The 26,695-nt window shown below is 37.3% G+C and overlaps 3 protein-coding genes across 3 annotated transcripts; 2 read left to right on the top strand and 1 right to left on the bottom strand.

Moving 5' to 3' along the window:
* Positions 1-3,482: 3,482 nt before the first annotated feature.
* Positions 3,483-6,272, top strand: LOC121769977 (ferredoxin-thioredoxin reductase catalytic chain, chloroplastic-like). The gene is made up of 6 exons (XM_042166761.1): positions 3,483-3,675; positions 3,771-3,883; positions 4,647-4,696; positions 4,825-4,896; positions 5,675-5,735; positions 5,948-6,272. The coding sequence occupies exons 1-6, from the start codon at positions 3,570-3,572 to the stop codon at positions 5,990-5,992; spliced, it is 447 nt and encodes a 148-aa protein (XP_042022695.1). The 5' UTR covers positions 3,483-3,569; the 3' UTR covers positions 5,993-6,272.
* A 5,720-nt stretch (positions 6,273-11,992) lies between these two features.
* Positions 11,993-13,824, top strand: LOC121772463 (U-box domain-containing protein 40-like). The gene has a single exon (XM_042169578.1). It carries the CDS (start codon positions 12,190-12,192, stop codon positions 13,639-13,641), a length of 1,452 nt encoding a protein of 483 aa, XP_042025512.1. The 5' UTR covers positions 11,993-12,189; the 3' UTR covers positions 13,642-13,824.
* Positions 13,825-20,669: 6,845 nt separating this feature from the next.
* On the bottom strand, positions 20,670-21,943 carry LOC121769879 (peroxidase 31-like). The gene has a single exon (XM_042166642.1). It carries the CDS (start codon positions 21,887-21,889, stop codon positions 20,867-20,869), a length of 1,023 nt encoding a protein of 340 aa, XP_042022576.1. The 5' UTR covers positions 21,890-21,943; the 3' UTR covers positions 20,670-20,866.
* Between the last annotated feature and the right edge of the window lie 4,752 nt (positions 21,944-26,695).

The raw sequence follows: 26,695 nt of genomic DNA, 5'->3' as shown, positions 1-26,695 counted from the left end.
ATGCTTCGCCCCCACCCCCACCCCCTTCAAAACCGCCATCATTATCCCTCTGCACACAAATCAAACCTCTCATCATTAACTCCCAAGACTCATACAAATGATGATGATGATGAAGAAGAAGAAGAAATCGAGAGGGTTCTGCTTTTCTGAATCTTAATTGCTATCCATCAATTTTTTCTCTTCTTCATGGGGGAATTGAGCATCACGGTCCGATTATATCGATCTCTTTACTAGATCAACATCTTGTAACTGTTTTTTTCTTTGTTTCTTTGCTTTTTTGAGTTTTTCGTTTTAGGGTTAGTGAGTGGTGTGTGATTTGTGAGATCTTTGTGTGTGTGCAGGGGCAGATCTAGTAAGCCCATATGAGGGGCATTTGCCCCACCTCAAATTTTCTACTCCGTATATATATGGCCGATTATAAAATTTATTTCTTTTTTTTTACTAAATGCTCCTCCTCAAATTCTTAAGTTTTCTTCATAGGTAAATTTGCCCCCTTCCCTACAAAATCCTGGCTCCACTGTGTGTGTGGAAATATATGGAATCAGAGTTTTAATTTGTTGCTGAGTTTTACAGATCTATATATAGTTGTATGATTTTCAGCATTTTATAATGAAGCTTTAATTGATTGTCTAATTCTTTAGCTATATGTATGTGTAGGAAATTAGGGTTTTCAGAGTTTCTGATCTTGAGTTGTCTTTCTCTTGGGGTGTTTTACATGATTACACACATGCTTCTTCAGATCAAGGAAGTGATTTTTGACCAGAAACTTTCTTGTCTAGACTTCATGGATCAAACTAGCTAATTAGTGTGCTAATTAAGAATTCGTTGTCGGTTTGTGCTACTTATTTAATATGGGGTTTATTTTAGCTAGCTCTTTGAATTACAAATTAATTCATATCTTTACATTTCAATGAATCCAACTATGAACACACACATGTGTGTGTATTATGTTCATACAGTGTGGCATCTTGCTGATTGGAAAGTTGTCTATCGTTCACGACCTACTTACATGGTAGTCCACGATCTCATAATTAAAAAGTTACGAATTCTATAATTTGTGTGTTTTTTATTTTGGTTTTTTCACTTACCATATTTTACATTTCAACATTTCCGAAAAATGAGTTCAATTATGGAACATAAATAATTTCCCCAAGTTGATAGTTTTTGTAGAAAAAAACATGAAAATTAAGGGTATAAAACATTACCTCTATTAAATTATAATCCGCTTAAGAATCTGGCGAGATGACTTATTGTTCCGTCTCAAGATTATGTAAAACGGGATATAAATAGATCAAAGTTGCTATTTTTTTGAAGATAAAACGTAATTAATTGTTTTTATACAAAATGTGCTTAAATTGGTGATGTAGAATATAAATATTACTAATATTTTTTTAATACGGATTTGAGGATTCTTGGAACGTAAAATGTTTGAATCTAAGTGATGAGTGATGACTTTGAAATTATTGGGCAGTCTAAGTTTGAAATTAAGTGATGAGTGATGTCTTTGAAATTATTGGGTAGATAGAATTGAATAGCCTAGAGCGTTATCAAAGTTATTGGGTAGATAGGCTTGAGTAGATAGCTTTTATGTGATTGGATTTACGAGTTATTGTTATGTTTATAGTCTATCTTGTTCCCTTCATTTCAGTGCATAATTAGTTTGTCACGAATCCCGATAATTTACATATTACACTCTTAGGACAGCGACTGTAACATTAGTTTGATATTGTCCGCTTTGGGTCAAGCCTGCACGGATTTGTTTTTTGGTCACTCCCAAAAGGCCTCAAACTAATTGAGGTTGAACAGGAATTATATACATCTTCCAACTTCTCTTACTCATCCGATGTGGGATGGATTTGTAACCCAATAAACATCCCCTCAAACCGAGACTACATCGGGAACGCAGTCAACACGAACATGGGTCATTCCAGCCCTGGCCCCTGGGTCATCCTGGGCCCGACTCTAACCCGAGTCTTTCAGGGCCCGACCCTAACCAGGGCTCATCCATGCCCGACCCATAGACACCTGAGCTCTGATACCACTTGTTCGGAAATAAACACATGTACATAATTATGTGGTCTAATTTTGAATTTGTTGGCATTGATTATAAAAAGATGGAGCAATTAAAAACATTTTTTAGATTTTTTACATGGTATAGTATAAAGATGTACTGCAATTAGTATTATGCAGAGAAAAATAGAAATTAATATTCAAATAACGAAACCTGAAAAACGTTCTTTAATTAATTTGGAACTGTAACATTGAATTAATTTCCTTGCAAAAACATTGACTAATTTGAATCATTTAAAAACTAACGTGACATAGTATATAGTTTCTGCAACAACAAAAAAAAAGTTATCATCACTTTTAAAATATGTACTCACAAATTCACATATATATCCACAAGTTAATGTAAAAGTCCACTAATTCTCAAAATAGCACAGAAATACAATGGTACGACGACAAGTATGTAAAGTCTCCCATTCTTGATAGAATTAAAAATCTCTAAATCTTCACCTTTTTTTTGTATCTGCACGCTTTGTAACAACGAGAAAAAGGGTCTTTTTCTTTGATAAATTTCATTGATATCTGTGAATGGGACAATAAAATCTGCATCTTGTTTGTTTGGAAGCCATTTTCTTTGAATTCTAATTCATTGCTTTTATGCCTATCCAATTCCTGGAATTGATAAAGGTGTATACTAATTTTTCCAATTTTACTTGTCAGATAGAATGTTATCAACTTCGTGAAAATTTCTTGTTTTAGTGGTGAAAAATTCTTCCATGTGTAATGAGATTGAGAATATTATCTTAATTTGACTACGACCACTCTCTTAGAATCTTGTATTGTATTACTTGGAAATTGAGGTGCTAAAAGTTACATGCATCAATTGGAAATCCTTACTTTTCTTGCTACGAAACTAATATCTATATATCTATAAAGTAGTTTCGCTTTTTTTATGGTTGAGATAAATTTTGTATTTAATTATTATGAAATGTATACACGTTCGTGATATATATAAACCATGGTTATATTAATTCGCTATTTTTAAAGTTTTAAGTTACCAAAGTTTATGATTTTACCTACTATTACTCCTTATAAATAATAGGTGAATCGGATTCAGAGGTGGTGTTAGTGCACCATTTTTAATTTCTTTAATTAATTAAATATTAATTGAGAATTCGTAAGCATAAATTAGAGTTCAGTAAATTCTAATTGGAGGATAACTAACATCTGTATAAAATGATTTGAATTTTGCAACAAGCTCTGCATATATTTAATTTCTTCCACCAAAGTAATTGTTTTAGTAGTACAAAGGAAAAATAAGTTGGGCCGCTAATACACGAAATCGAGCCCATTAAGTGTGGCCCAGTTTAAGATTTGGACACTTCTCAGTTCCAGTGATATTGGGCAATGACTAATGAGTGGTGCTTCGCCGCTTCCAAAATAACAGCAATTTTTTAAACTCGATTTTTCATTCATTTTTTAGATAGAAAGGAAAAAATATCATCTGCTGTATACAAGTGGTGGTTAGAGAGCTGCACAAAATCAGATCCAAATTGTCAGCCATGAGAGCTCTTCAAGCTTCGACTTCCTACAGCGCCGGCCTAGGCATTTCCTCTGTCGCTGCTCCGCCGTCGCGTCCGCGTCGCCGCCTTGGCGCAGTCGCTAAAGGTACTTTTGTGGTTTTACGTGAATCCGGTCAATTAATTTACAAATTTCTTCTGATAGTTAGGGATAGATAGAAAGATGATTGTGCGTTGTTGTAGTTGAGCCGACGGAGAAATCGATCGAAATAATGAGAAAATTCTCGGAGCAGTATGCGAGGAAGTCCGATACATATTTCTGTGTCGATAAAGGGGTCACCTCTGTTGTCATCAAGGTATTCGTTTCAATTTCTCATTAATGTCTATGTTTGTATTTGTATTTGTTTTTACTTTTCTTTCGTAACTGTAATAGAAGAAGTTATGGACAATTTTATTGAGAAGAAGTTCAATGTAATTGCTCGGAGGTTCTAGAAAAAAATGTGTATGCATCATTTGTAAATCATCTAGTCTCTCTAGTTAGAGTTCTAGTCCTTCCGGCCAATGCTTTGTCTATCTTGAATTCTGTTTGTGTCCATAGCTTTCATAGTGAGAGTAGAGTGTTAGTACAGATGATCTCCTTGGAAATTTTAATCTCTAACAAGACACTTATCACAGTCTTAATGATGCGAAAACGAGTTGTTTCTAGCTCATCCTGCTGAATTGTTCAATTTTTATTTTTATGGTGACATGGAAATCAACTATAAGCACTTTTCAGCTGAAGTTGCTCGTTTCTTTGGTGAAATCTTCATTCTTGGACACTACTATGCTGTGAACTTTTAATGAAAGCTAGTTTCTTGCTTAATGTTTGTGACTTTGTGCGTGTGTAATATGATATGTGGTGCTTACATCGAGTAATCATATCCAGCTTCAGTGCTCACTTCTAAAAGTGTATACTTTACAAGAACAGGAACTTTTTATTTACGTCTTTTGAAATGGCTATATTACTGAATACATAACTTTACAGTATAAGTAAGGAAATATTCTTGAAGGAGATATATGATTTCTTTTTCGGCATATCATAAATTATGACTAAATGTGCTTTGTCAAATTCGTAAACAGGGACTGGCAGAACACAGGGATACATTGGGTGCTCCTCTGTGCCCTTGCAGGTACTTTTCCATTACAGTCAAATATATGTATATAGTACTATTTTAGATGCTTTCTGTAAGTTTTATTTTGAAATGTGAATTAGATTATGTGAAATGAGCTGCATATATATTCATCAATGTGGTTTCAGGCACTATGATGATAAGGCTGCTGAGGCACAACAGGGCTTTTGGAACTGTCCTTGCGTTCCTATGAGAGAAAGGTAAGGTTTAATAGTTAGGTTGTTGCAACTTGCAAATTAATTTCTTCAGTTTTGGGATTTATTTTATGTTTTTTGAACAGCTTTAGGTTATGATAGGGATAGAGTTATAGCCTATGATAAAAGATTTAGTGGCCCAGTAGTAGGAGCTAAATTGCCGATTATATTGGTGGTGAAAAGATGGAACCCAGTATTAGTGACTCATGAACTACGAACTGTGAAAATCTTTTGAACCTGTAAGCCGAGGGCTCATGGACATCCAACCTGAAATATACGACAGATTCACCAGTTGAATGAATTTTAGTGATGATTACTTGCAATAAAGTGTCAGTAATTTGCATCAGCTCCCTGCCTTGTTTCTTACCTCATATAGAAAGCATTTCATACTACTATGATGATGCGTTGCATTTGATGTCCATAATCCATATAAGAGGCTGGAATCATCTCATATCTTGCAACAATGGAACCAAAGTTTAAATGTTGTATATTCCAACTTGGCTTAATTTCCTGCTGTATGTATGTTATTTTTTTTTCTTAAAACTTGTTGGTTGTCCATTCAATATTTGGAATGATATTTTGCTACATTTGTTCTTTTATCATCAGAATCAGTATATACTTCCTACCACCCATTATAGGATGCCATTTCAAAAATTGCTCATTAGACATTAGTTTGGGTGATTCAGATCTTATTTATTTGAATTTCTTTCTATTGTTGCCCACTCAATGATTGTAGTCTGGCGACATTTTCTTTCATGTCCTAATTGCTCTGGTGCTTTAACAGGAAGGAATGTCACTGCATGCTTTTTCTCACCCCTGATAATGATTTTGCTGGTCAGGAGCAGGTAACAAATAAAAATACACCATGATGTTTTCTTCTTTCATTCAAGGGGGCTTAACTTAAAACTCTGCAAAAGTTTTAAATCGAAGGTTCCGTCGCTTAAAATTTTCAGCCTCACTCTATAGCCCTCATGTTAATAATGTTGAACCTCCATGTTATCTCCTTCCTACTTGATTGATGCCCGTTACTCAGTCGAAGCAACCTTCTGCTATGCAGGCCATCACGATGGAAGAGATCCGAGAAACAACAGCAAACATGTAACACTATCTTCCTGTATTCAAACACACCTGTCTTCAGTAGGTACAAATCAATGTATGTAAATCTGTATCATCATTACAAATATGGTATGCGTTTTTACTCCCAATGACTTGATATGACACATGATGTGAAAATTTCCGTGTTGTCGATTTGCTCGATCACCGAGTTGGCTGGAAACACCAGAATTCTTGTATCTGGAGTTTTTTCATAGCAGTCTACTTGGTGGGTGGGTGTGTTATGTCTATTTGTGCTATCATCATGCAGGTTGAGAAGAGTTTGTAAATTTTGAAATTTTATTCATTCATTCAATGATCCAGAAAGAATAGATGTAACAAATTATACGACATGAATAAAATCAACAGGCGTTAACACTAGGCGGCTGCGAACTAGAAATAGAAACCTTGATCCCGCAATCTTTCCCATTCCTCGGAGCCAAAAACTTGATAGACGATCTCGGCTGGTTGCAGGCGTGATCCGCCGGAAACCTATGCTTCAAGCAAACCCGACCTCGGCAAGTCTTGCAATAGAGATATAGGGTAAGATATTTATTAAGTACCTATGCTTCAAGCAAACCCGACCTCTAAGTTTTAAGTATTTATTAAGTACTATTATCAATAAAGATATTGAATATTTGAAAGATTAAAGGATCAACAAGAAGTTAAAATCATCTATCAATATATAGGGTAAGTTAGAAATCCAAAATCACAATTGAATTTGGTACTCTTCTTTTTTTTGGAACGGGTTATGTAGAGGGTAGTGATTTAGAGATATAATGTCTCCATGCCATAATACCCTTATGGCATTTTGACATAGATATATTTTTTATTATGACTACTTTACCCAATATCATGTTAAATGGATACAAATCTAATTAAGGAATATTAAATCAAATTAAATATCTTTATCTAAATGCATATTTATTGATTTGATTAGAGATAAACTACAATCATGCTCGAAACTTTTTATATGTTTACACATCATTTTTTTCATGTTAATTTTATACTATTTTATTTATTTAAAAATCATGAATTTAGATTATAAATTAGTTACTATAGTAGTAATTAACAAAATACATACTAAATTATTATTTAATAATAAAATAATTTGATAGCTTCATCTATTATTATTTTTTCAAATAAATTTTTATATAATCAGTTGATAATTTAATTATGAGTTATTTTCTTTTTTATGTTATACTTTCATAGCCGGTTTTATAATTTTTTTTGTTAAATTTCTTATTCAAATTTGAATTGTATGATTAAATAATAGTAGTAGTTATTATGATGAATCATTTATTTGCGTTATCTATTGTATTTTTGTATTAATTTTCTTAACTTTTATCACATGTAATATTTGTTTTCGACTCTACAAAATTATGCTTAGAAAGTTAACTTTATAACGTTTCAAAAATAAAAAAATTATTGTATTCTTTAATACGAAAATAATTGGATGAATCAACTTTTCTCATTTTAGATTATTTAATATATTGTACATCAACTAATTATATTAAGAATTAAGAAAATGAAGAATCATAAGCTCCATTAATAATATCTTTTTTTAGTTAGTAATTTTAAACTAAAATTTATAAAACTAATTTGTAAAGAAATCCAATATTTTTTATTTGGTAGTAAAATTGTACTACTCTATATTTTAAAATTTTCTTTAAATAAATGCAATAAAAGGGGAATAGATAAAAAAATATTATCCAATCATATTTTAAAATCGTATATATGATTCACGTGTTTATTAAATGCATGCATAATATATGCATAATCTACATTTATATCCTTAAATAGGTTATAGGTGTAATAAATAAACAAATTAATATAGGGGTAGTAAAGTAAACACATAAAATAAAATTTTAATTAAAAATACCACATAATATATAATTACCATTTTAACCTCATTATGTCTTAGACATTATGTCTCCAAAACATTATTCGTATGTAAAATTAAATAATCAATCAAAATAAATGGTAAGTTAGGAACCCGACATCACAATTGAATTTGGTATTCTTCTTTCTTTCTTTTGTTTTACAGTAAGATATTAAAAATGTTATGTGAAAATATGATACTATGAGTTTGTTAAAATATGATATGAGTTCTTTGAGGATTCAATCAAAAGAAACTAAAAGTGAGTTTGATTTTGTTCGAGGGGATTCAAATGAGTCCAATATCGAAGGATTATAAAGCAATAGTTCGCATGTTTCTAAACAAAGGAATTTATTAGTACCAATTTAATTAGTAGTTTTTATATGGGTCATGAAGCTAATTACCTTTTTACTTTTATTTGTATTTTTACTTCAACATGCGTATATATTAACAATATAGAAATCATTTAAGCATGTCAAAAACCATTAATCTTGTCGAAATATCAATCAATAATAAAATAATCCATGTCAAAACGTGCCGTAAAATTCAAGGGATTAACAAAGGTAATCACGAATTAGAGATCTGTGTAAAAGTCTAATAATTATTAAAAAAATCTGACCCCACTACATTGGTGTCACCACTTACCACAAATAATTGGTGTTAAATAATTAATTACAAATCAATATATCAGCATCAAAGCGGAAAAAAGGGAGTGACAATTTGTAAAGAAGAGGAATATCACTTTTATTATAAAGTTTAGAAAAGCATAAATCCCTATTAATGTTTTAACTTTATTGTCGAGAATGGCCCACGTTCACACACCAAAATCTTCATTTCCATAGATTATTAATGCCAACTTATTTCCCTTTTATCTCTCTTTATATAGCATACCATAATTCATGGTACATTCGGATCTCTTATATTTTATTTTCTAAGGGCATCAGTGGGCGCCCTATGGCGCGCCACGTCATCAGTTTTATCCTCCTTCCCCCCACCTACAGTGGGGCACCCTAAGATGCGCCACATCATCATTTTATTGTTTTGTTTAATTAATTTAAATGTTTTCAAATAACAAGTAACGAGTAAATAAAAAACGTCTAAATAACAAATGGCGACGCATTAATAAAAAAAAGTTACATCATTCAACTTACAAAAAAAAAACAACTAAGTCGGTGCAATTCCCAACTTCCGACGCAGCTCATCGATTAACGCCCGGAGATATTCGGCTTCGTCGGGGTCGATACACTTCTTGATGGCCTTGTGCGTCTGCAATAACGTCCTCGCCATCGACGTTGTTGCCAACGACTCAAACGCGGTGGCCGTCTGGGTCGGGAGCGTTTCCGGGAACGGAGATTGGTTTGCAGCAGTCGAGGATGAGGTCGCCGCCGCCTTCCCCTTGGCCTTCGCAGCCTTGACGCCGGGAGGACGCCGGGAGGACACCGGTGTGCCGGAACTCCCTTCATCCACGTACGTCCGGTTGAGGTCAGCCAGGTGATTGCCGCTGCCGCTGCTCGTGTAATCACCAGCTTCGGTGGTCTTTGTCCTCTTCGGCGCACCAGTGTGCAAAATTCCACCTTTGAACTTCTACTTGTCCCTCAAGAGCGCCCAGATGGCCTCGTGCTTGAAGTCGCCGTACATCGACCGGTACGACAACAGCGCTTTAGCGCGCACGTCGCTCAAGCTCTCGCCGCTCCCCTGTGCCAGCGTGAACTTCTCGAACTCCGCCGCGTACAAGTTCACTTGCTTCTTCACTTGATCCCAGTGCTTGCGGAGTTGCTCACGTTTGCGTTTGTACGCGGTCGGCGGCTTGGCCTCATTAGAGAGGTCGGCGATGCGCTCCTCCCAGTACGCGACCTGCCTCTGGTTGTTCGCGAAAACTGGGTCTTCCGATATATCTACCCAACATCGGGCCAAAATGAGGGTTTCGTCGTCGGTGTAGTTCGTACGGCCGGGGGCGTACTCATCGCAATTTCCGGGAGGCGGCAATTTATGCGCCTGCTGCCGGTTCCGCTTCTTTTTGGCTGGGGCGGAAGCGGTCGCGGCGAGTTCGGGATCGGCCGCTGCGGCGTCACGGCGGGAGGGAGCGCTTGGTCGGTTTGGAGACGGCTCCATGTCAGACAACCCGTACGATTTCGTACTGAAATCGGGATCGTACTGGGTGTCGGCGTCGAACGAACGATATTCGCCGGGTTCTGTACCCGGCCAACGCGCCTCTCTGCTAAACATAGGACTATTGGGACTTGAATCCATTTCGTAGTAATTATGTAAATGTAATAAGTTTCGAAAGTGAAATCGTGAAATGAAATTACAAATGAACTCTATTTATAAAAAAACGAAACCGCGTGTCATCGTCCACGTCGATCGTCCGCGTAGCCCACAGTGGGTCGAACGATGGCGCGGACGATGGCCTATCGTCCGCGGCCATCGTCCGCGTAGGCCTCGGACGATGGGCATCGTCCGCGCTATACTCCGCGCCCTTAGTATAGGGCGCGACGATCGTCCGCGGCCTATGTCACGCACCCGCAATGGGGCGGACGATGGCGGGCGCGGACGATGCGCGCCATCGGGCGTGCCATCGTCCGCCCCATTGCGGATGGCCTAATGTATTTTGATTTCGAGGTTCTTTTGTCAATATATGCAAAATAAGTCAACAACCACTTTGGAGAACAAGTCCTTACCGTTCGTTTCTAAGCAATAATTATATTTCAAATCTCATATTGAGTCCATCCATAATACTACAATAGACTGAGGCGTGATCACATGTATAATAACAATAAATCTCCCTCTTGTGAGTTGTGGCCTTGTGATCATAGCTTATAGCCAAAATAATAAGTTCGAATTCTACCAAAGCTTTCTATGTTGGCAAAATTTGGGTAGAGTACTTGCGTTACATTAAACTACATGTCGAAATTACATGTAATTAGTGAAACAATTATATCACCATATACAAGATGAGAAATACCAGTACATCGCAGGCATGCAAGCGAAACCACTACATTAAGACCAAAACTTCTTGATAAAGAAAGTCTTTTAATATATCAGTTTAGAGACTTAGAGCTAGATTTCATTACAATATATGCTTATTATTAACATCTTTGCAAAATACCTAAATCCTTCCAATAATGTTCGAAACATGCATTAACTATTTTGTCTAATAAACCCCTAAACTTTCCACTATGCTTTCAATTTCCTTAATAATTATTTGCTTTCCCTCCCTCATAGAAAGTATATGCTCTTCCTAATAAACAACAAAAAGCAAAAGGATAAAAAAATCTCTATCAATAAATACAAGCTAAATTATTAAATGGGAAACGAAAATAAAAATTGGAAACACTTTGTAGCCAATAAAATAGTGATGGACAAAAGAAAAGGAAACTTAGTGAGGTAGTGATGTCCAGCCTAGAACTACACGACTGAGATAGGTGAAGACTTGCAATAAAGTTATGGAAATTGGTAACTTACCAATTAAGTTGAAAACCGATAATGCTACTATAGTATAATATGAAATGAATTAATTAAAGATACACGAGTGTGCATGCTTTTCATGTAAATTATGCGACGAAAATTATGGGAAAGCTTTACCTTTTGCTACTCCACTATTTATATAAATTATTCAGTTTATTGCTGCCAAATTTCTCAAATATTGCTATAATAAGTCAAAATACTAGAAAATCATAGTAGCAATCAAAAACCTACCACCTTGTTTGTTGGAATTGGTTGGTAGCTCTTTTTTCAGATACTAGTCATGACAAAGCATGACAAGTTAATCCCTTTTAATATAATCAGCGACATTTAATATCATAAAACCCTACTAACATCTATTAATATATAGAATTCGTACAATAAAAATAACACTACTATACTCACAAAATCTTAAAAAATGTAAAGAAAAATAGATAAAATGCCGGTACTTTATGTCCCACTTTTATTTACTTCATTTACTACGAAAAACAGTCTCATTTTTTTTATTTTATTCGGCAAACCAAAAGTAATCTCATTTTCGTTTATGACAATTAATATTCTATATTTTGTAATATGTGAAATTTTTAATGTTGGATGAGGGGCATTTTACTAATTTTTTTTAAAAAAATAAGAGTATATAATTGCTAACAATTGCTGACACTCGAGGAGTAGAAATCTTGCAAATAAAGACTCAAGATTGGTCAAACTGTTAAAAAGCGAAATGAAGACCCAGAATTCGCTAAAACCAGAGAGAGCTACCGAAAATGGCACCTCAACCTTCACTTTATCATCCACTTTCCTTCATCCCTCTTCCTAATCTCTCTCTCCATTAATCTCCCACCCTTTCGCGCCATTTTTCTGCAGCAATGGGGAGCGGCAAGCAGCGCTGGAAGATCTCTTTCCACAAATCCCCCTCGCCGCTAAAGCAGCAACTCCCGGCCGAGTTCCTCTGCCCTCTCTCCGGAAATCTCATGGCGGATCCCGTTATCGTCGCCTCCGGCCACACATTCGAGCGTAGCTGCGTCCACGCCTGCGTCTCCCTCTCCTTCCACCCCACTCTCACCGGCGCCGCCGCCGATTTCTCCGCTATCATCCCCAATCTCGCCCTCAAATCCACGATCGTCAACTGGTGCCTCCTCCACCGCCTTGACCCGCCGAAACCCCTCGCCTTTCACTCCGCCGAGAAAATCATCCGTCAATTAATGCCTCCGCCTCCGCCGCCGCCGGTTGAGTTTAATCGGACGCCGAGCGTTGGCAGCTCGGAGGAGTCCGCCACGCCGCGATCGGCGCCGTCGCGGACTCCTCCTCCTCTCCTTCTAACTACTCGGCCGTCGTGCTACTCTTCCTCCTCTTCGTGCGACATCGAAATCACATCGAGTTCGATTTCGCTGGAAGAGGAGGAATTGTATAGTAGGAAGATGAAAAGCTCTGAAATCCATGAGCAGGAGGAGGCGCTGATTTCTCTCCGGAAACTGACGCGAACCAGAGAAGAATCACGCGCCTGCTTCTGCACGCCTCGGATTCTATCCTCTCTCAAATCGTTGATTATCTCAAGGTACTCAAATCTACAGGTGAACGCCGCCGCAGTGTTGGTGAATCTCTCCTTAGAAAAGCAAAACAAGGTGAAAATCGTGCGATCAGGAATCGTGCCGCCGCTAATCGACCTCCTTAGAGGCGGATGCATTGAGGCGCAGGACCACGCCGCCGGTGCGATTTTCAGCTTATCTCTCGACGATCAGAACAAGACGGCGATCGGAGTCCTCGGCGCGCTGCCGCCGCTTCTCCACGCGCTCCGATCCGACTCGGAGCGGACTCGGCACGACTCGGCTCTGGCACTTTACCATCTCCTTTTGGTGCAGAGCAACCGCGTGAAGATGATCAAGCTCGGCGCGGTGCAGTTACTGCTGGGCATGGTGAAATCGGGTCACATGTCGGGTCGGGTGATGCTGGTGCTGTGCAATCTGGCGGCGAGCGCGGAGGGGAGGGCGGCAATGCTGGACGGCGGGGCGGTGGAGTGTTTCGTGAGGCTGCTGAGGTGTTGGGAGTTTGAATCGGAAGAGAGCTGCTTGGCGGCGCTGTACAGGCTGAGCTACGGCGGGCTGAGGTTCAAGGGGCTGGCGAAGGAGTGCGGGGCGGAGGAGGTGGTGGAGGGGCTGGAGAAGAGGGGGAAGAGCGAGGTGGCGAGGGAGAAATGCAGGAGGATTTTGGAGGTGTTGAGGGAGAAACACGAGGAGGATGAGGATATGAATTGGGAGGAATTGCTGGGTTTCAACGATGATCTCACCAAATACACTGTTACTGGTTCGTCTTCTTCTTGATTTTCAATTTTTCAAATTGTTGAATTATAGTGTGTTATTATTACATTGGGCTTGATTCGAGAAATATATGTGGATAAAGAATTTTGGTGGGCGTGGGATTAAAGTTTGGGTTCTTTTATTTTGGTGTCAATGTATTTAATTAGGTCTTTACAAATGAATACTTGGGTTTGATTACTCTTCTAACTTGAAATACTGGAGTAGATGATTTCTTTCTTATACTGACATAATATTATAAACTTGGGCTGATTTCTTTATTGGACAAAATCTCAAACATAATTAAGGACAATTTGTAGTAACCCAAGCCCAAGTCCAAGTCCAAGTCCAAGTCCAAATCCAAAACCCAAGGTCATAGATTTTGTGGAACTTTGTTATTCAATGAAAACAATCCTATAAAATTCGTAAAGAGAAAGATATGAAGAAAAAAAGTTGAAGTATTGACTAATAAACAAATGACTCATTTCGTTAAAGTGATTTTTTTTAAAATCATAAATAGATACAGACTAATTTTGGTGGATAGACTAAAAATAAAATAAAAATGATCACCCTTTTTTATAGACGATGGAGTAGAATGTAATGATTGATATAAGTGCAATAATTATGACTATTATTTGGAAGAAAAAAATGTATGTATTTGGCTGGAATGCATCTATCGTGATTCGTGACTAAACCATGATTTTAGGGGGGAAACTTATCATTTATTAATAAATCACATTAATCCTGTCTTTTTCAGTCGTATTATACAAATGTAGGTATATTTATCAGTAGTCAAGAGTTTTTCCCTTAAATAAGTCAACCGATTTGATGGACTGTTGTTACTGTAGAAATTGTAAAACTAAACATATATCAAATCAATTCTCAATATAGAGAAGATATAAAGAGATGAGAGGAAAAGATATTTTTATTGATCAGAATTATGAATTCAATTTAAAGAGAAATAGCTAGCTACTTATTTATACTATGGCTGGAAGAGCTAAGACGTAGCTAGAGTGCATAATGGTGCATGGAGTTGATCACAGACGATTAACTCTCTTTTAACTAACTACCAACTAACTAACTGCCAGCTCATCATTGAAGATCTTCTTCTCTAAAACATCGAGTCTTCTTCATTTCATTGTTTTCATGCAGCTATTTATTTCTTCACTTTCAACACCCCCCTTCAAGATGGACAATATAGGCTTTTAAAGTTCATCTTGTCCAACATTCCTTGGAAGGCAGCAACTCCCAAAGGCTTGGTAAATATGTCAGCCAACTGCAAAGTGTTTCGAATATGCATAGGTTTAATAATCCCATCCAAGTACTTCTCTCTGACTGTATGGCAGTCTATTTCAATATGTTTTGTTCGTTCATGGAAGACTGGGTTGGAGCAGATATGAACCGCAGCTTGGTTGTCACAATACAGAGGGATAGCTTTACTTATTTTGACTCCGAAGTCTGCCAAAATGGTGGAAGCCCATACTACTTCACAGCAAGCTTGAGCCATTGCTCTATATTCAGCTTCGGCTGAGGATCTTGATATAGTGTGTTGCTTCTTAGCTCTCCATGATATCAAAGAAGTTCCTAGAAATAGGCAATACCCTGTCATTGATCTCCTAGTATCCGGACAAGCTGCCCAATCAGCATCCGAGAATATGCTCAAAGAAGATTCTGATTTCCTGGAATAGAACAATCCATGTCCCGGTGTTCCTTTCACATACCTCAATATTTTCTCAGCTGCTATCCAATGTTCCTCACAAGGTTTAGATACGTATTGACTGAGTTTATGGACAGCAAAGGTTATGTCTGGTCTTGTGATGCACAAATATAGAAGTCTCCCAATTAATCTTCTATATTTTGAAGACTCTTTCATTGTTTCTCCTGCATCTTGTCCCAGTTGTTTTGAGGGATCCATAGGAACTGAAGATGGCTTACAGCCTAGAAGACCAGCATCTCTCAACAGATCCATGGCATACTTTCTTTGAGAAACAAGAATACCATCTTTACTTCTAGCAATTTCCAATCCCAGAAAATATTTAGGAATGCTCAAGTCTTTGAACTTGAAATATTGAGCTAAAAATTCTTTGAAGTTATCAATCTCCTTTCTGTCATCTGTGGCTATTAATATGTCATCTACATAAACCACTATACCAAAGAATCTTGCACCATCTTTCTTGAAGAAGAATGAATGGTCTGAGGCTGACTGTTGAAGTCCAAATCCACTCAATACTTGAGATAGCTTTAAGTACCATTGCCTTGAAGCTTGTTTAAGACCATATAAAGATTTCTTGAGTCTACAAACAAGTCTAGTTCCTGGTTCACAGTCGACCCCCTCAACAGACAGCCCAGGAGGTATGTTCATATAGATTTCCTCTTCTAGGTCTCCATATAAAAAGGCATTGTTTATATCAAGATGACTGAGTTCCCAATTATGTATTGCTGCTAGTGCTAGCATAAACTTCACAGTAGTGAGTTTAGCTACAGGAGAAAAGGTGTCTAGAAAGTCTACACCTTCCAATTGTGTATAGCCTTTAGCAACTAGCCTTGCCTTATATCGTTCTACTGTTCCATCAGCATGAAACTTCACTTTGAAAACCCATTTGCAATCAATAGGTTCTTTCCCAGGTGGTAAAGCTGTGATAAACCAAGTTTCTGTCTTTTTGAGAGCATTTAGTTCATCTTGAATAGCTAGATGCCATTCTGGAATAGGAGCTGCCTGAGCATAGCTGGCTGGCTCAAACACTGCAGTCATCAGAATGACATATCGAAGGTATTCTGGGGATAGTTTTGATAATGTGAAGTAGGAAGAAATTGGGTATGGAGTAGTGGAAGAAACTGAGTTACATAAGTAATCAGTTAGATGAGCTGGTGGTGTAATTGTTCTGCCAGCCCTGGTGGTGATGGAAGAGGTTGATTGCTGGTTAATTTCTGAAGAAGAAGATGGATTATTGGATGAAGAAGGCTCTTTATTATGTGCGGCTGAAAGATTGTGTGAGGCTGATGTTGGGAAATCAGGGAAATTTGATGTAGTGAGGTGTGAGTATGGAAAAATGTCCTCATGAAAGACAACATTGCGAGTAATGATTTCTTGCATGCTGTCAATCTCAAGGAGTTTGTACCCTTTATATCCAGGTGGATACCCCAAAAATATGCACTTAGAAGCTCTTGGTGAGAACTTGTCTCTGCCTCTAGTAAGGGTTGAAGCATAGCACAAACAGCCAAACACTTTCAAATGGGAATATGAAGGTTCTTTATTGTATAGGATATGAAATGGTGTAGTGTTATGAGGTAAAACAGAAGATGGAGTTCGGTTTATTAGGTATGCTGCTGTGAGAATGCAGTCTCCCCAGAAAGTGTTAGGTAAATGGGATTGAAAGAGAAGACTTCTTGCAACATTTAGAAGGTGTTGGTGTTTTCTCTCCACTCTAGCATTTTGTTGTGGAGTTTCCACACAAGAGTGTTGGTGAATGGTTCCAAAAGGAGTGTATATGGAGGGTATAAGAAATTCTGGGGCATTATCGGTTCTGATCATTTTGATCTTTTTATTGAACTGAGTGTGGACTGTGTTAAAGAATTGGATGAGAATGTCTTTAACATCAGATTTGTGTTTCATGAGGAAAATCCAAACAAATCTGGAAGCATCATCAACAATGGTAAGGAAGTATGTAAAGCCCTGTGATGTGCAAGGATTAAAAGGACCCCAAACATCACAATGTATCAAATCAAAAGGAGCATCTGCTATAGAGTTGGAAGATTGAAAGCTGAGGTGTTTTTGTTTGGCCATAGGGCAGATATCACAAACAGATAAGCTTTTATTTGGCAAATGCAAAATGTCAGAAATACATTTGAGTTTATTTATGGAAGGATGGCCTAGTCTCATATGCCAAGTATCAACAGAAACAATGGCATTTACAGCAGATACAGTAGGAATGATACCAGAATCAACAATGAGTGTGTAAAGATTTCCAACACGTTTACCCTTCCCAATCAAAGTCCCCTGTGAAGTTTCCTGAATTGTGAGTGAATCATGAGTAAAATTCACAACACAAGGTAAAGAAGATGTTAAGGAACTGACTGAGATAAGATTGAAAGTGAAGGAAGGAACACAAAGGACAGAGGAAAGAGTTATTGAAGAAGTGAGATTAATGGTGCCTATGTGTGTCACAGTGGCTGTTTCACCATTAGGCAAATTCACAAAAGTCTCATTAACAGGGGAAGATGAATCAAACAATGATAGATTGCAGCATACATGGTGTGTGGCACCAGTATCAATTAGCCAAGAATTAGGAGCAGTAACATTAGCTACAAAGGGAGTGAAAGAGAATGTACCAGCAAAGTGAGGTGATTGTGAAGTTGGAACTTGAGGTGATGAGGTGGATGAATGTATGAGTGCGGCAGAGATGTTTTCTGGTGGAGCTGAAGTGGATTGGGGAGAGGAAGACATGCCAAGCTGAGACTGCAGTAAAGCCATGAGATGTTGGCATTGCTCCATGGTTGAATGTATAGAACCTGCTGTAACAGAGGAATTTGTAGCATTGTTAGTGAATTGTTTATCACTATAATCAGCAAAGTTATCCTCCACCAAATTCACTGATTTAGGTTGCATAGAATCTCTAAATGTAGGTTTTCCTCTGCCTCTTCCAAAACTAGGTGGAAAACCATGTAGGACAAAGCATCGATCAATAGTGTGATTTGTTTTACCACAGTGAGTACATAATCTGCCTCTGCCATAGGATGAGGAAGCTGCATTTGCAGCAAACAATTGTTCACTTGAAGAATGAGAAGGAGAAATATAGGCTTGATCAATATTTCGTTGTCTTTCTTTCTGCACAACCATGGAGAAGACCTTTGACAGTGATGGTAAAGGTACCATAGAGAGGATTGTAGATCGGATTTGAGAAAAAGATGGATTAAGGCCAATGAGGAATTGCATTGTGCAATCCTCCTCTTGAGAAATCTGCCATCGCCGAGCGCTATTGCAACGGCAATTGGAGCATGTACACCAAGCAATCGGCTGGAAATGCTTAAATTCATCCCAGACTATTCTCAGATTAGTAAAATAAGAGCTAACATCATTCTGACCTTGTGTGAGATTCATGATTTGCTGTCGAAGTTGATAGGATCTAGCAGAATCAGATTGAGAAAAGCGATCACGTAGATCCAGCCATATTTCATAGGCATTCTCCAGATACATTATGCTGGAACATATCTGTGGTGAAATCGAGTTTCGTAGCCATGAAACTATCATGCTGTTGCATCGAATCCATGCCGGTAGGAGAAGATGATCATCATCCGGTCGAAGAAGAGTACCATTGACGAAAGGTAGTTTATTCTTAGCTAGAAGAGCTGTAGTCACAGATCTACTCCAATTGATGTAGTTTGATCCGGTTAAAACCTGAGGCACAAGCTGCAAACTAGGATTGTCGCTTGGATGAAGGTAATATGGACTGGAATTGTCCTCCAAAGTAGAGTGGTTGGATGATCCGCTGCTTCCAGCGTTGCCGGAGTTACCGGCGTTGCCGCCATTGCCGCGAGCCATCACAGAAACAAAGATAGAATGCGGAATTTAAAAGATGTTCACTGATACCATGTAGAAATTGTAAAACTAAACATATATCAAATCAATTCTCAATATAGAGAAGATATAAAGAGATGAGAGGAAAAGATATTTTTATTGATCAGAATTATGAATTCAATTTAAAGAGAAATAGCTAGCTACTTATTTATACTATGGCTGGAAGAGCTAAGACGTAGCTAGAGTGCATAATGGTGCATGGAGTTGATCACAGACGATTAACTCTCTTTTAACTAACTACCAACTAACTAACTGCCAGCTCATCATTGAAGATCTTCTTCTCTAAAACATCGAGTCTTCTTCATTTCATTGTTTTCATGCAGCTATTTATTTCTTCACTTTCAACAGTTACTAAAATGATTGAGACTGACGGGATCGAAAATACAAAGGATTTCAATTTGGTACTCCCATTACATTTTATTGTCTATTGATGCTATCTGATAATTGGACATTGGGACATAATTAATGTGGGTTTTAATTTTAGAATGGTAATTCGAAATAATTGCATAGCGCGTAAAAGGTGTCGCTCAAGCTGAAATGTGTTGTCTATTAATTATGGAGAATAATTCAGAAAGCTACCAAACAAAATTATGAGATGATAATATCGACAACAAACATAGTCAAAAGCAAATATAAATAGTTTGTACGAATTCACATGGCGTTTGTCTAGTAAAAAAATAATCATTTTGCGATCTAATTTTAATTTCACTTTATATGTATAATCATCCGTTCATCCCACAAAATAATTGTCCGCCTTAATGTAAAACAAGTTTAAATAAAAGTGAAATAATTTATTTTGTGTAGAGAAAATATTCTAGTACTCTTACTTCATTACCGATTTGTTATGTTAGTTAAATGATGGACCACGTAGCGGCTACCCTGTTTCTTGGTTTTTGATTTTGGTTCAATTCATTTTGATTTTGTGTTCAATTTTGGTGTAATTCTTAGTCGCATATTGGTTCGATTATGGTTTTTTCCGGGCCACTTATCGGCCTCTGATTTTTGTTTGATCTAATTTCGATTTTGGGTTTCGCTTAAGGCAGCATGTGTTCAATTTCGTTTCTGGGCTTGCAATAGATTTTGACTTTGACTTTGACTTCGATTTTGATTTGACTTTGTTTGAATTTAGTTCGCCAAAAGGGGCCGTTTTGCATGAAAAGTTTGATTTTGGGTTTCACTATAGCCGGAAAAGCACACGCCTTTGGTTTACATTATTAAACAAATCTCAAACTAGCTCAATTAATCCTTAATTAATAAAGAGTAGTTTAAACAACGATGAAGTCATTAAGAAACACAACAGTTTCACACTCGTACGCTCTCTTCATTATTATTGCACATGAATTTTACGACAACAATGATTTTTTTCCTAAATTTCATCGCCTTGCCTCCCTTATACAATCAGAGTGAGGAAAAAAGGTAATAAAAAAAACACTTCTTTTATTAATTCATCAACTTAAATATCTCGCATTATCATCAAAACTACGATAAACACATAAATTGGAACAAAAATAAGGAGAGTATCCACAAAGTCAAGAGGATCCATACAAAAACTGTATTAATCTTCAAGAAAACTCGGTATAAATACACACATTGATTTGATTACGCCACTAGCGAATTATGATAATGAAATCGAAAACAAATAGTAACTCAAATTAATTTAATTTATATTTATCGTCTTCAAAAGTTGAGAGCATCGCACCTGTGCCGAATCTCCCCATTCCTCCCATTTTTGACGCCATAGACGCTGAGCTTCTGCATCGCGCTCGCAAATGCGGCGAAGAATGCCCTCTGATCTCTTGAATACAGCTCCACGAATCCTCGGGTCCTCGGATCCGAGCTCATTCCGTGATCCGACGCCAAAAGCCCTAACCCCTTTTTCACATTGTTGTAATACACATTATCGAATTTGTTGGGCGTAATCACGTCGTTGAATACGGATAAGGTAGGGTTTCTCCGGTAATCGGCGCAGGCGCTTCGGAGCGATCTCGCGAATTCGGGGTAGTAAGTCGGATCCGATTCAGAGGTTTTGCTGTAATTGTAGATGTTGGCGCTGAATTCGGAGCAGTGAGAGAATCCGATTGTGTGAGCGCCGGTTAATGCGACCATTTCCTGGATGGAGAAGCCTTTGGATTGGAAGATTTGGATGATTTGGGGCATCGACATGGTAGGGCGGGGGAGATTGCCCTCGACGTCGGCGGCGCGGGAGGAGAGGGCGTCGCGGCGGCCTAATTTGACGGGGTAGAAGGGGCCGCCGGTCATGACGACGAGGTTGCGGGTGGCGACGGCGAGGATGTCGGCGCAGGAGACGACGCCGGGGCAGGCGAGCTCGAGGGCGGTCTTGGCGCGGACGACGACGTCGAAGCCGTCGCCGGGGAGGGAGAGGTTAATGTCGGCGTCGCGCTCGGATTTGGAGAAGCGGGTGGAGGAGACGAGGACGGAGGCGTCGCAGCCGCCGACGAAGCAGTCATGGAAGAAGAGGCGGAGGGCGGCGGCGGCGGTGGTGGGGGAGGAGATCTGCTTGTTGGTGGTGGTGTCCTGCACGATCTGCTCGAATTTGGGGCAGCTTTTGCTGTAATAGGAGGTGCTCAGGTAAGGCTGCTGGCGCTGGCGCCGTTGCTTGCCTCCTGCGGCGAATGCGGGGTTGAGGAGGAGGATGAGGAGGGCGGAGAGGGCGAGCAGGTGAAGGAGTGGCGACGCCATTGCTCTCTCTCTCTCTAGAATGTGGGTATGTAGAGAGAGGGAGCGAGGGTTTAGATTTTGAGGAAGGGGGATATGGTGGGGGGGCGTGGGAGCGACGCGCCGCTGTATCCAGCACTAATCACGGACGTTGTGGGCTGGAAGTGGGCCCCGTATTAATGCTGGATGAGCCTACGTGGCTAGTCGGTGTTTGTTTACGCTGGGAGTATTAGACTGTCCACAATGGTGGTCCTTGAAGGTCACCAAAGTTCGCCCGACCACGAAATGTGGCTCTTCATGGCCCTCCGCAATGGTAAATAAACAAAAACAACAAGGGACACGAAATGTGGCCCTCTCCAAAAAAAAAATAATTTGTTTACTTTTTTTTAATTATATTTTTTAATTTAACTACAACAAATTTAATTAGCCTAATAATTTGGAAAATAAACATAATTTAATAAAAAAGCGAATTACCGAAAAATTTTCGTCGTATTATAGACATAGGAAAATTATACAACGAAATTTTTTAAGAAACACTACACAAAAAGACGCCACCCTTCCTACTCGGTGGCGTCATCGAAATCCGGCACATCTTCATCACCACCCCCACTGCTGCTAGCTCCGCCCGTCTCCAACCCATCGGCCCACCCCAACTTCGACCTCAATCTAAGAATGAGGTCGTAGCACATCTTCTTGGTGAGAGGGTCTGTCGACTTCTCGTACAAGGACAAGTTATCCCCAAGTTGCTTCATCATCTGCACCTCCAGTGTTTGAGCCAACGCCGCGGTCGGTGATGAGCGCGGTGCTAACGCGCTCACAGTAGAGACTTGGGATGCGTTTCTAGCTTCCCGGATGGCGGCTTGTTGGCCCTACGGGCGATGACGCCTCGACATTGTCGAGGGGGGCTCCTCCAACACATCGTCATTCAGGTCGAATGCATGTGAGTCGCTACCACTGCTGTAGGTGCCGTCGGCACGGAGCTTTGTCCGCTTCCCAGTATGACCGGTGTCATCATCGCAGATCGCCTTGAATTGAGGGGAGTCTCGGAGATTGTGGACTCCACATCTGATTTGGGAAGTTGTCGTATCCCGAGTCTCCATACCCCGGGGAATCACCGTCTCCACATTGCATCTTTGGTAGGATTTTAATTAGGATTTTGTGGTGTTGAAGTGTAAAATGGAGTGGAAAAATGGAAATGGAAAAGAATTTTTGAAAATTAAAAAAAAATTTCGTTGCCCAGCCGCGTTTTGTGGCCCGCTGCAGTGGAAGACCGCGCACCCGAGCCACGGGCCGCGGCTCCCCCACTGTTGGACACTCTTATTGTTTGCTTTTCATTGCAGCAAAAAAGCGAGTCAATATTCCATTTATCTAAAATGTGAAATTTTTTAATTTTGTGCTATACCTTTTATTATCAATTCCGATAATTAAATTTATTGAATAAATGTAATATTTAAAATAAATTTATTAACTAATGTGTATACACCTAATTACTTCTAAATTCTAATCGAATAAATAATATTTTTTGAAATAATCCAGTCATGGTTATTTAATTGGTGTGTGTATAGGGATGGAGAAAAATGGGAAAACTCTGGATATGTGAATATTTTAAGGAGAGGGAAGAACCATGTCTCCGCCGCATCTTCTGTTCCAGTCACATGATTTGTCATGCCCATCCCTTTCATTATCCCTATTTTTCTCTTTCTACATATTTGGGAATTATTTGAAATGTATTTTCTCTTAAATCATCTAACCACTATTAATACATACTAATTGCTAATTATATTATTTATATACTGGCGGATCCAGGAACTAAATATCGTGGGGTCGAACGAAATAATAATAGTACTATTTAAAATAATTATTTAAATTATTATTTTTATAAATATATATTTTAATTTATATAATTATTCTGAGTACCGATAGTATGCAAACAACATGTATAATATTTTTGGGATATTGGCTCCTAATATTACAAAAAATTTCAAAAATTTATTTTTCCCACGAACTTTGAACTTGACATATTATAATATCACAAATTTAAATAGTTGTCGAATTTTTCTCACCGGCGACAAAATCTAATTACTCCTACATTAAAATGAGATGAATAACCAATCTAGCATCTAGAGATTTTGTAATCACACACCACTATTATTTTTAAGTGGTAATCATATCTTATGTGATGTAATAACAAATGAAATGTAGCCGGGTTTTTTAGTTGGTGGAAAAAATTCAACAACTATTTAAATTTGTGATATTATATGCCAAGTTAAATATTTGTAGAAAAAACAAATTTTTGGGAAATTTCAAAATACTTAGGTACCAATATCCCAATTTTTTTTGTAACATCCTAAGTTTTACAAATGTAAAAATAATTTGAATATGAATATGAATATTAATATTGAAAATTTTAATTATAAAATCAAAATTAGAAGAAATTAAGAAGTATTTATTTTATATTTATTGAAGTATGTGTTTAAGTTAAATAAAATGATATATTGATATATAAAAAATAAATTTATTCTTAAATGAAATTATTAGATGAGACATATTTTCTAAAGAACTAATACAAATAAAGAAAGAAAAATTCAAAGCCTATTTTACAATCAAATACACATAATTCAAGATATTTAATCTAGTAGTAGGAGTATTAATTTTAATCAAATACACGTAATTCTATATGCTATAGTATTCAATTATAGCTTGCTAGGAGTAAATAATAATACAGGGAATAGAAATCAATAATGAGCAAAAAGACTTTTTGTATTCACCATCTTCAACTTGTCTCCTCAACCACTGCGCAAAACCCATTTCCGTTTCACTTTCTCAAACCTCTCAATCTCTTCATTCTCGACAATCGCCTCCCACTGCCTCACTTCTTTTCTCTATGCTAGTCTCCTCATAATCTCACTGCGTTGGGTCGGAGGCTGATGAAAGGAGCTTTCCAGCGGAACTCCGAGGCCGATGGTGGGGTCGGCCGACCCCGCCCGACCCCACCTGGATCCTCCGAAGTGTATATGTTAGTGTAGGTATATAAAGTATTAATTGTGGAATAATTCTTGACTTTTTAGTTTTATTTTGGCAGAATTGTTTATACTCCTATCCAAATCCAGGTGAGAAATGAGTGGTTAGTATATTTAATTGTTCAGGAATAATAAATGTCGGTGGAAAATTAATACAGTGATTTTATTGGAGAAAGAGCTGCTAAGTTGTAATTAGCGATACGCTCTGTTTATTAAGGCATGTGCACACGGGTCCCACCTCTTTTTTGGTAATAACAATTAATTAAATTTAAGCTGTTTGGAGAAGGACAAATGCCAAAAAATTTTATTCTTTTATACAGTTAGTCTTAAAAATTAGGATTAGGTATTGTTTCATTTTAATTATTCATAAATTACAGATGAGATTGTGTATTACCTATTATATTAATCTTTTTTTTTCATTTATATAGTGTTTAAACTTTAAACATATTACATGTATTGAATATTGGAATGACATTAATATTTATTGAATCCACGAGATTATGTTTCAGAATATCTTATTATGTTTCACAATATCTTATTAATATGGGTAAAATTCACAATACATCTAAATTGACAACTTATGTGCATGCATAACACTTGTGTCGATTATTTTTGGCGTGTTGTGTTTGTAAGCTATCCTTTAGCAGATCTAAATTATTTGCTTTGTATATATAATTATGATGCTTTTTTTAATTATGAAGATATGATTACACGTGAGCCGATTCTACGAGAATAAAAATCTTACTGTTAAATACGTAGCATAATAGTAATAGGTTCATGCATGAATGAATTATTTACAAGCAGACCCCGTCTCATGAAAATGAGCCCAACTAGAAATATTCAAATTTCATATCCACTAAATCGGCTATTTAGAAATTTATCATATTTTATTATTGAGTGATGCTAAATGGCCATAATGTGGTCAGCCATAAAAATAAAATATTAATAAAAATCTGTACATTTAATGCTAGTTTTACTTGAAACTTGTTCATCTTAAAAGTATCAATTTTTTAAGACTAATTTACCCTTGTGCATAAATAGGGAGTAGAGTAACAAGAATTTTATTTTAATGTACATAAACACTATATATAATTACTCCCGTACGTAAGATTATTGGTTGTCACGTTATGTATCAAACTTGTCTTTTGTCTGTACTTCAATTATAAATTTTGATCTAATAATAAAGGAAACTCGTGAAACGAGCTAAAGAGTCGCCATTCGTCTGTCATTTATTTATTTCTATATTATAGTCGTGTATTTTATAATGTATTAGTCGATAATAGCTTTAAGAATAGTCATATAGTACAGATGAATTATATCGATTGACACTAAGTTAATTATCTCATATTTAGTTTAAGTAGCAAAGTTGAGGCATATTGGTACTTTTCTTTTCTTTTGTTGTTGGGTGTGTTGTAATAATTGAAAATAAACTTAATTTTTAGTAATATAATCCAAATGTTGGTAAAAATATCTACATATTAACTCATAATATTACATGACTCCATGTGCTAATAATATATTAGCAACAATATATTAATATGAAGCTGTATTTATAATTTTTAATATTTGATATTATTATTGGTATTGTCAATATAACCTATAGTATATTCTTGTAACAAAATTTTAAATGGTATCATAATATAGTTTGAAGTAAAAAATTGAGAAAAGGGTAATTAAGTAAAATTATCTTAGCACTAACTATTACTAATAATTTATTGCATTGACTTTTATAATTATTTACAAAAATACCATTGTGTGGCTAGCCATATTATGGCCACATAGCATTACTCTTTATTATTTTACACATCTT

The sequence above is a fragment of the Salvia splendens genome, chromosome 16, assembly GCF_004379255.2.
Source record: "Salvia splendens isolate huo1 chromosome 16, SspV2, whole genome shotgun sequence".
NCBI lineage: Eukaryota > Viridiplantae > Streptophyta > Magnoliopsida > Lamiales > Lamiaceae > Salvia > Salvia splendens.
The sequence above is the reverse complement of the archived record's forward strand: the minus strand, read 5'-3'. Positions and strand labels throughout refer to the sequence as shown.

Excerpts from the sequence above, each read along its gene's own strand:
- LOC121772463 (XM_042169578.1), top strand. The coding sequence starts at position 12,190 with ATGGGGAGCGGCAAGCAGCGCTGGAAGATCTCTTTCCACAAATCCCCC.
- LOC121769879 (XM_042166642.1), bottom strand. The coding sequence starts at position 21,889 with ATGGCGTCGCCACTCCTTCACCTGCTCGCCCTCTCCGCCCTCCTCATC.
- LOC121769977 (XM_042166761.1), top strand. The coding sequence starts at position 3,570 with ATGAGAGCTCTTCAAGCTTCGACTTCCTACAGCGCCGGCCTAGGCATT. Across the intron at positions 3,676-3,770 it reads CCTTGGCGCAGTCGCTAAAG|TTGAGCCGACGGAGAAATCG; the intron begins GTACTTTTGTGG and ends GCGTTGTTGTAG. Across the intron at positions 4,697-4,824 it reads GCTCCTCTGTGCCCTTGCAG|GCACTATGATGATAAGGCTG; the intron begins GTACTTTTCCAT and ends ATGTGGTTTCAG.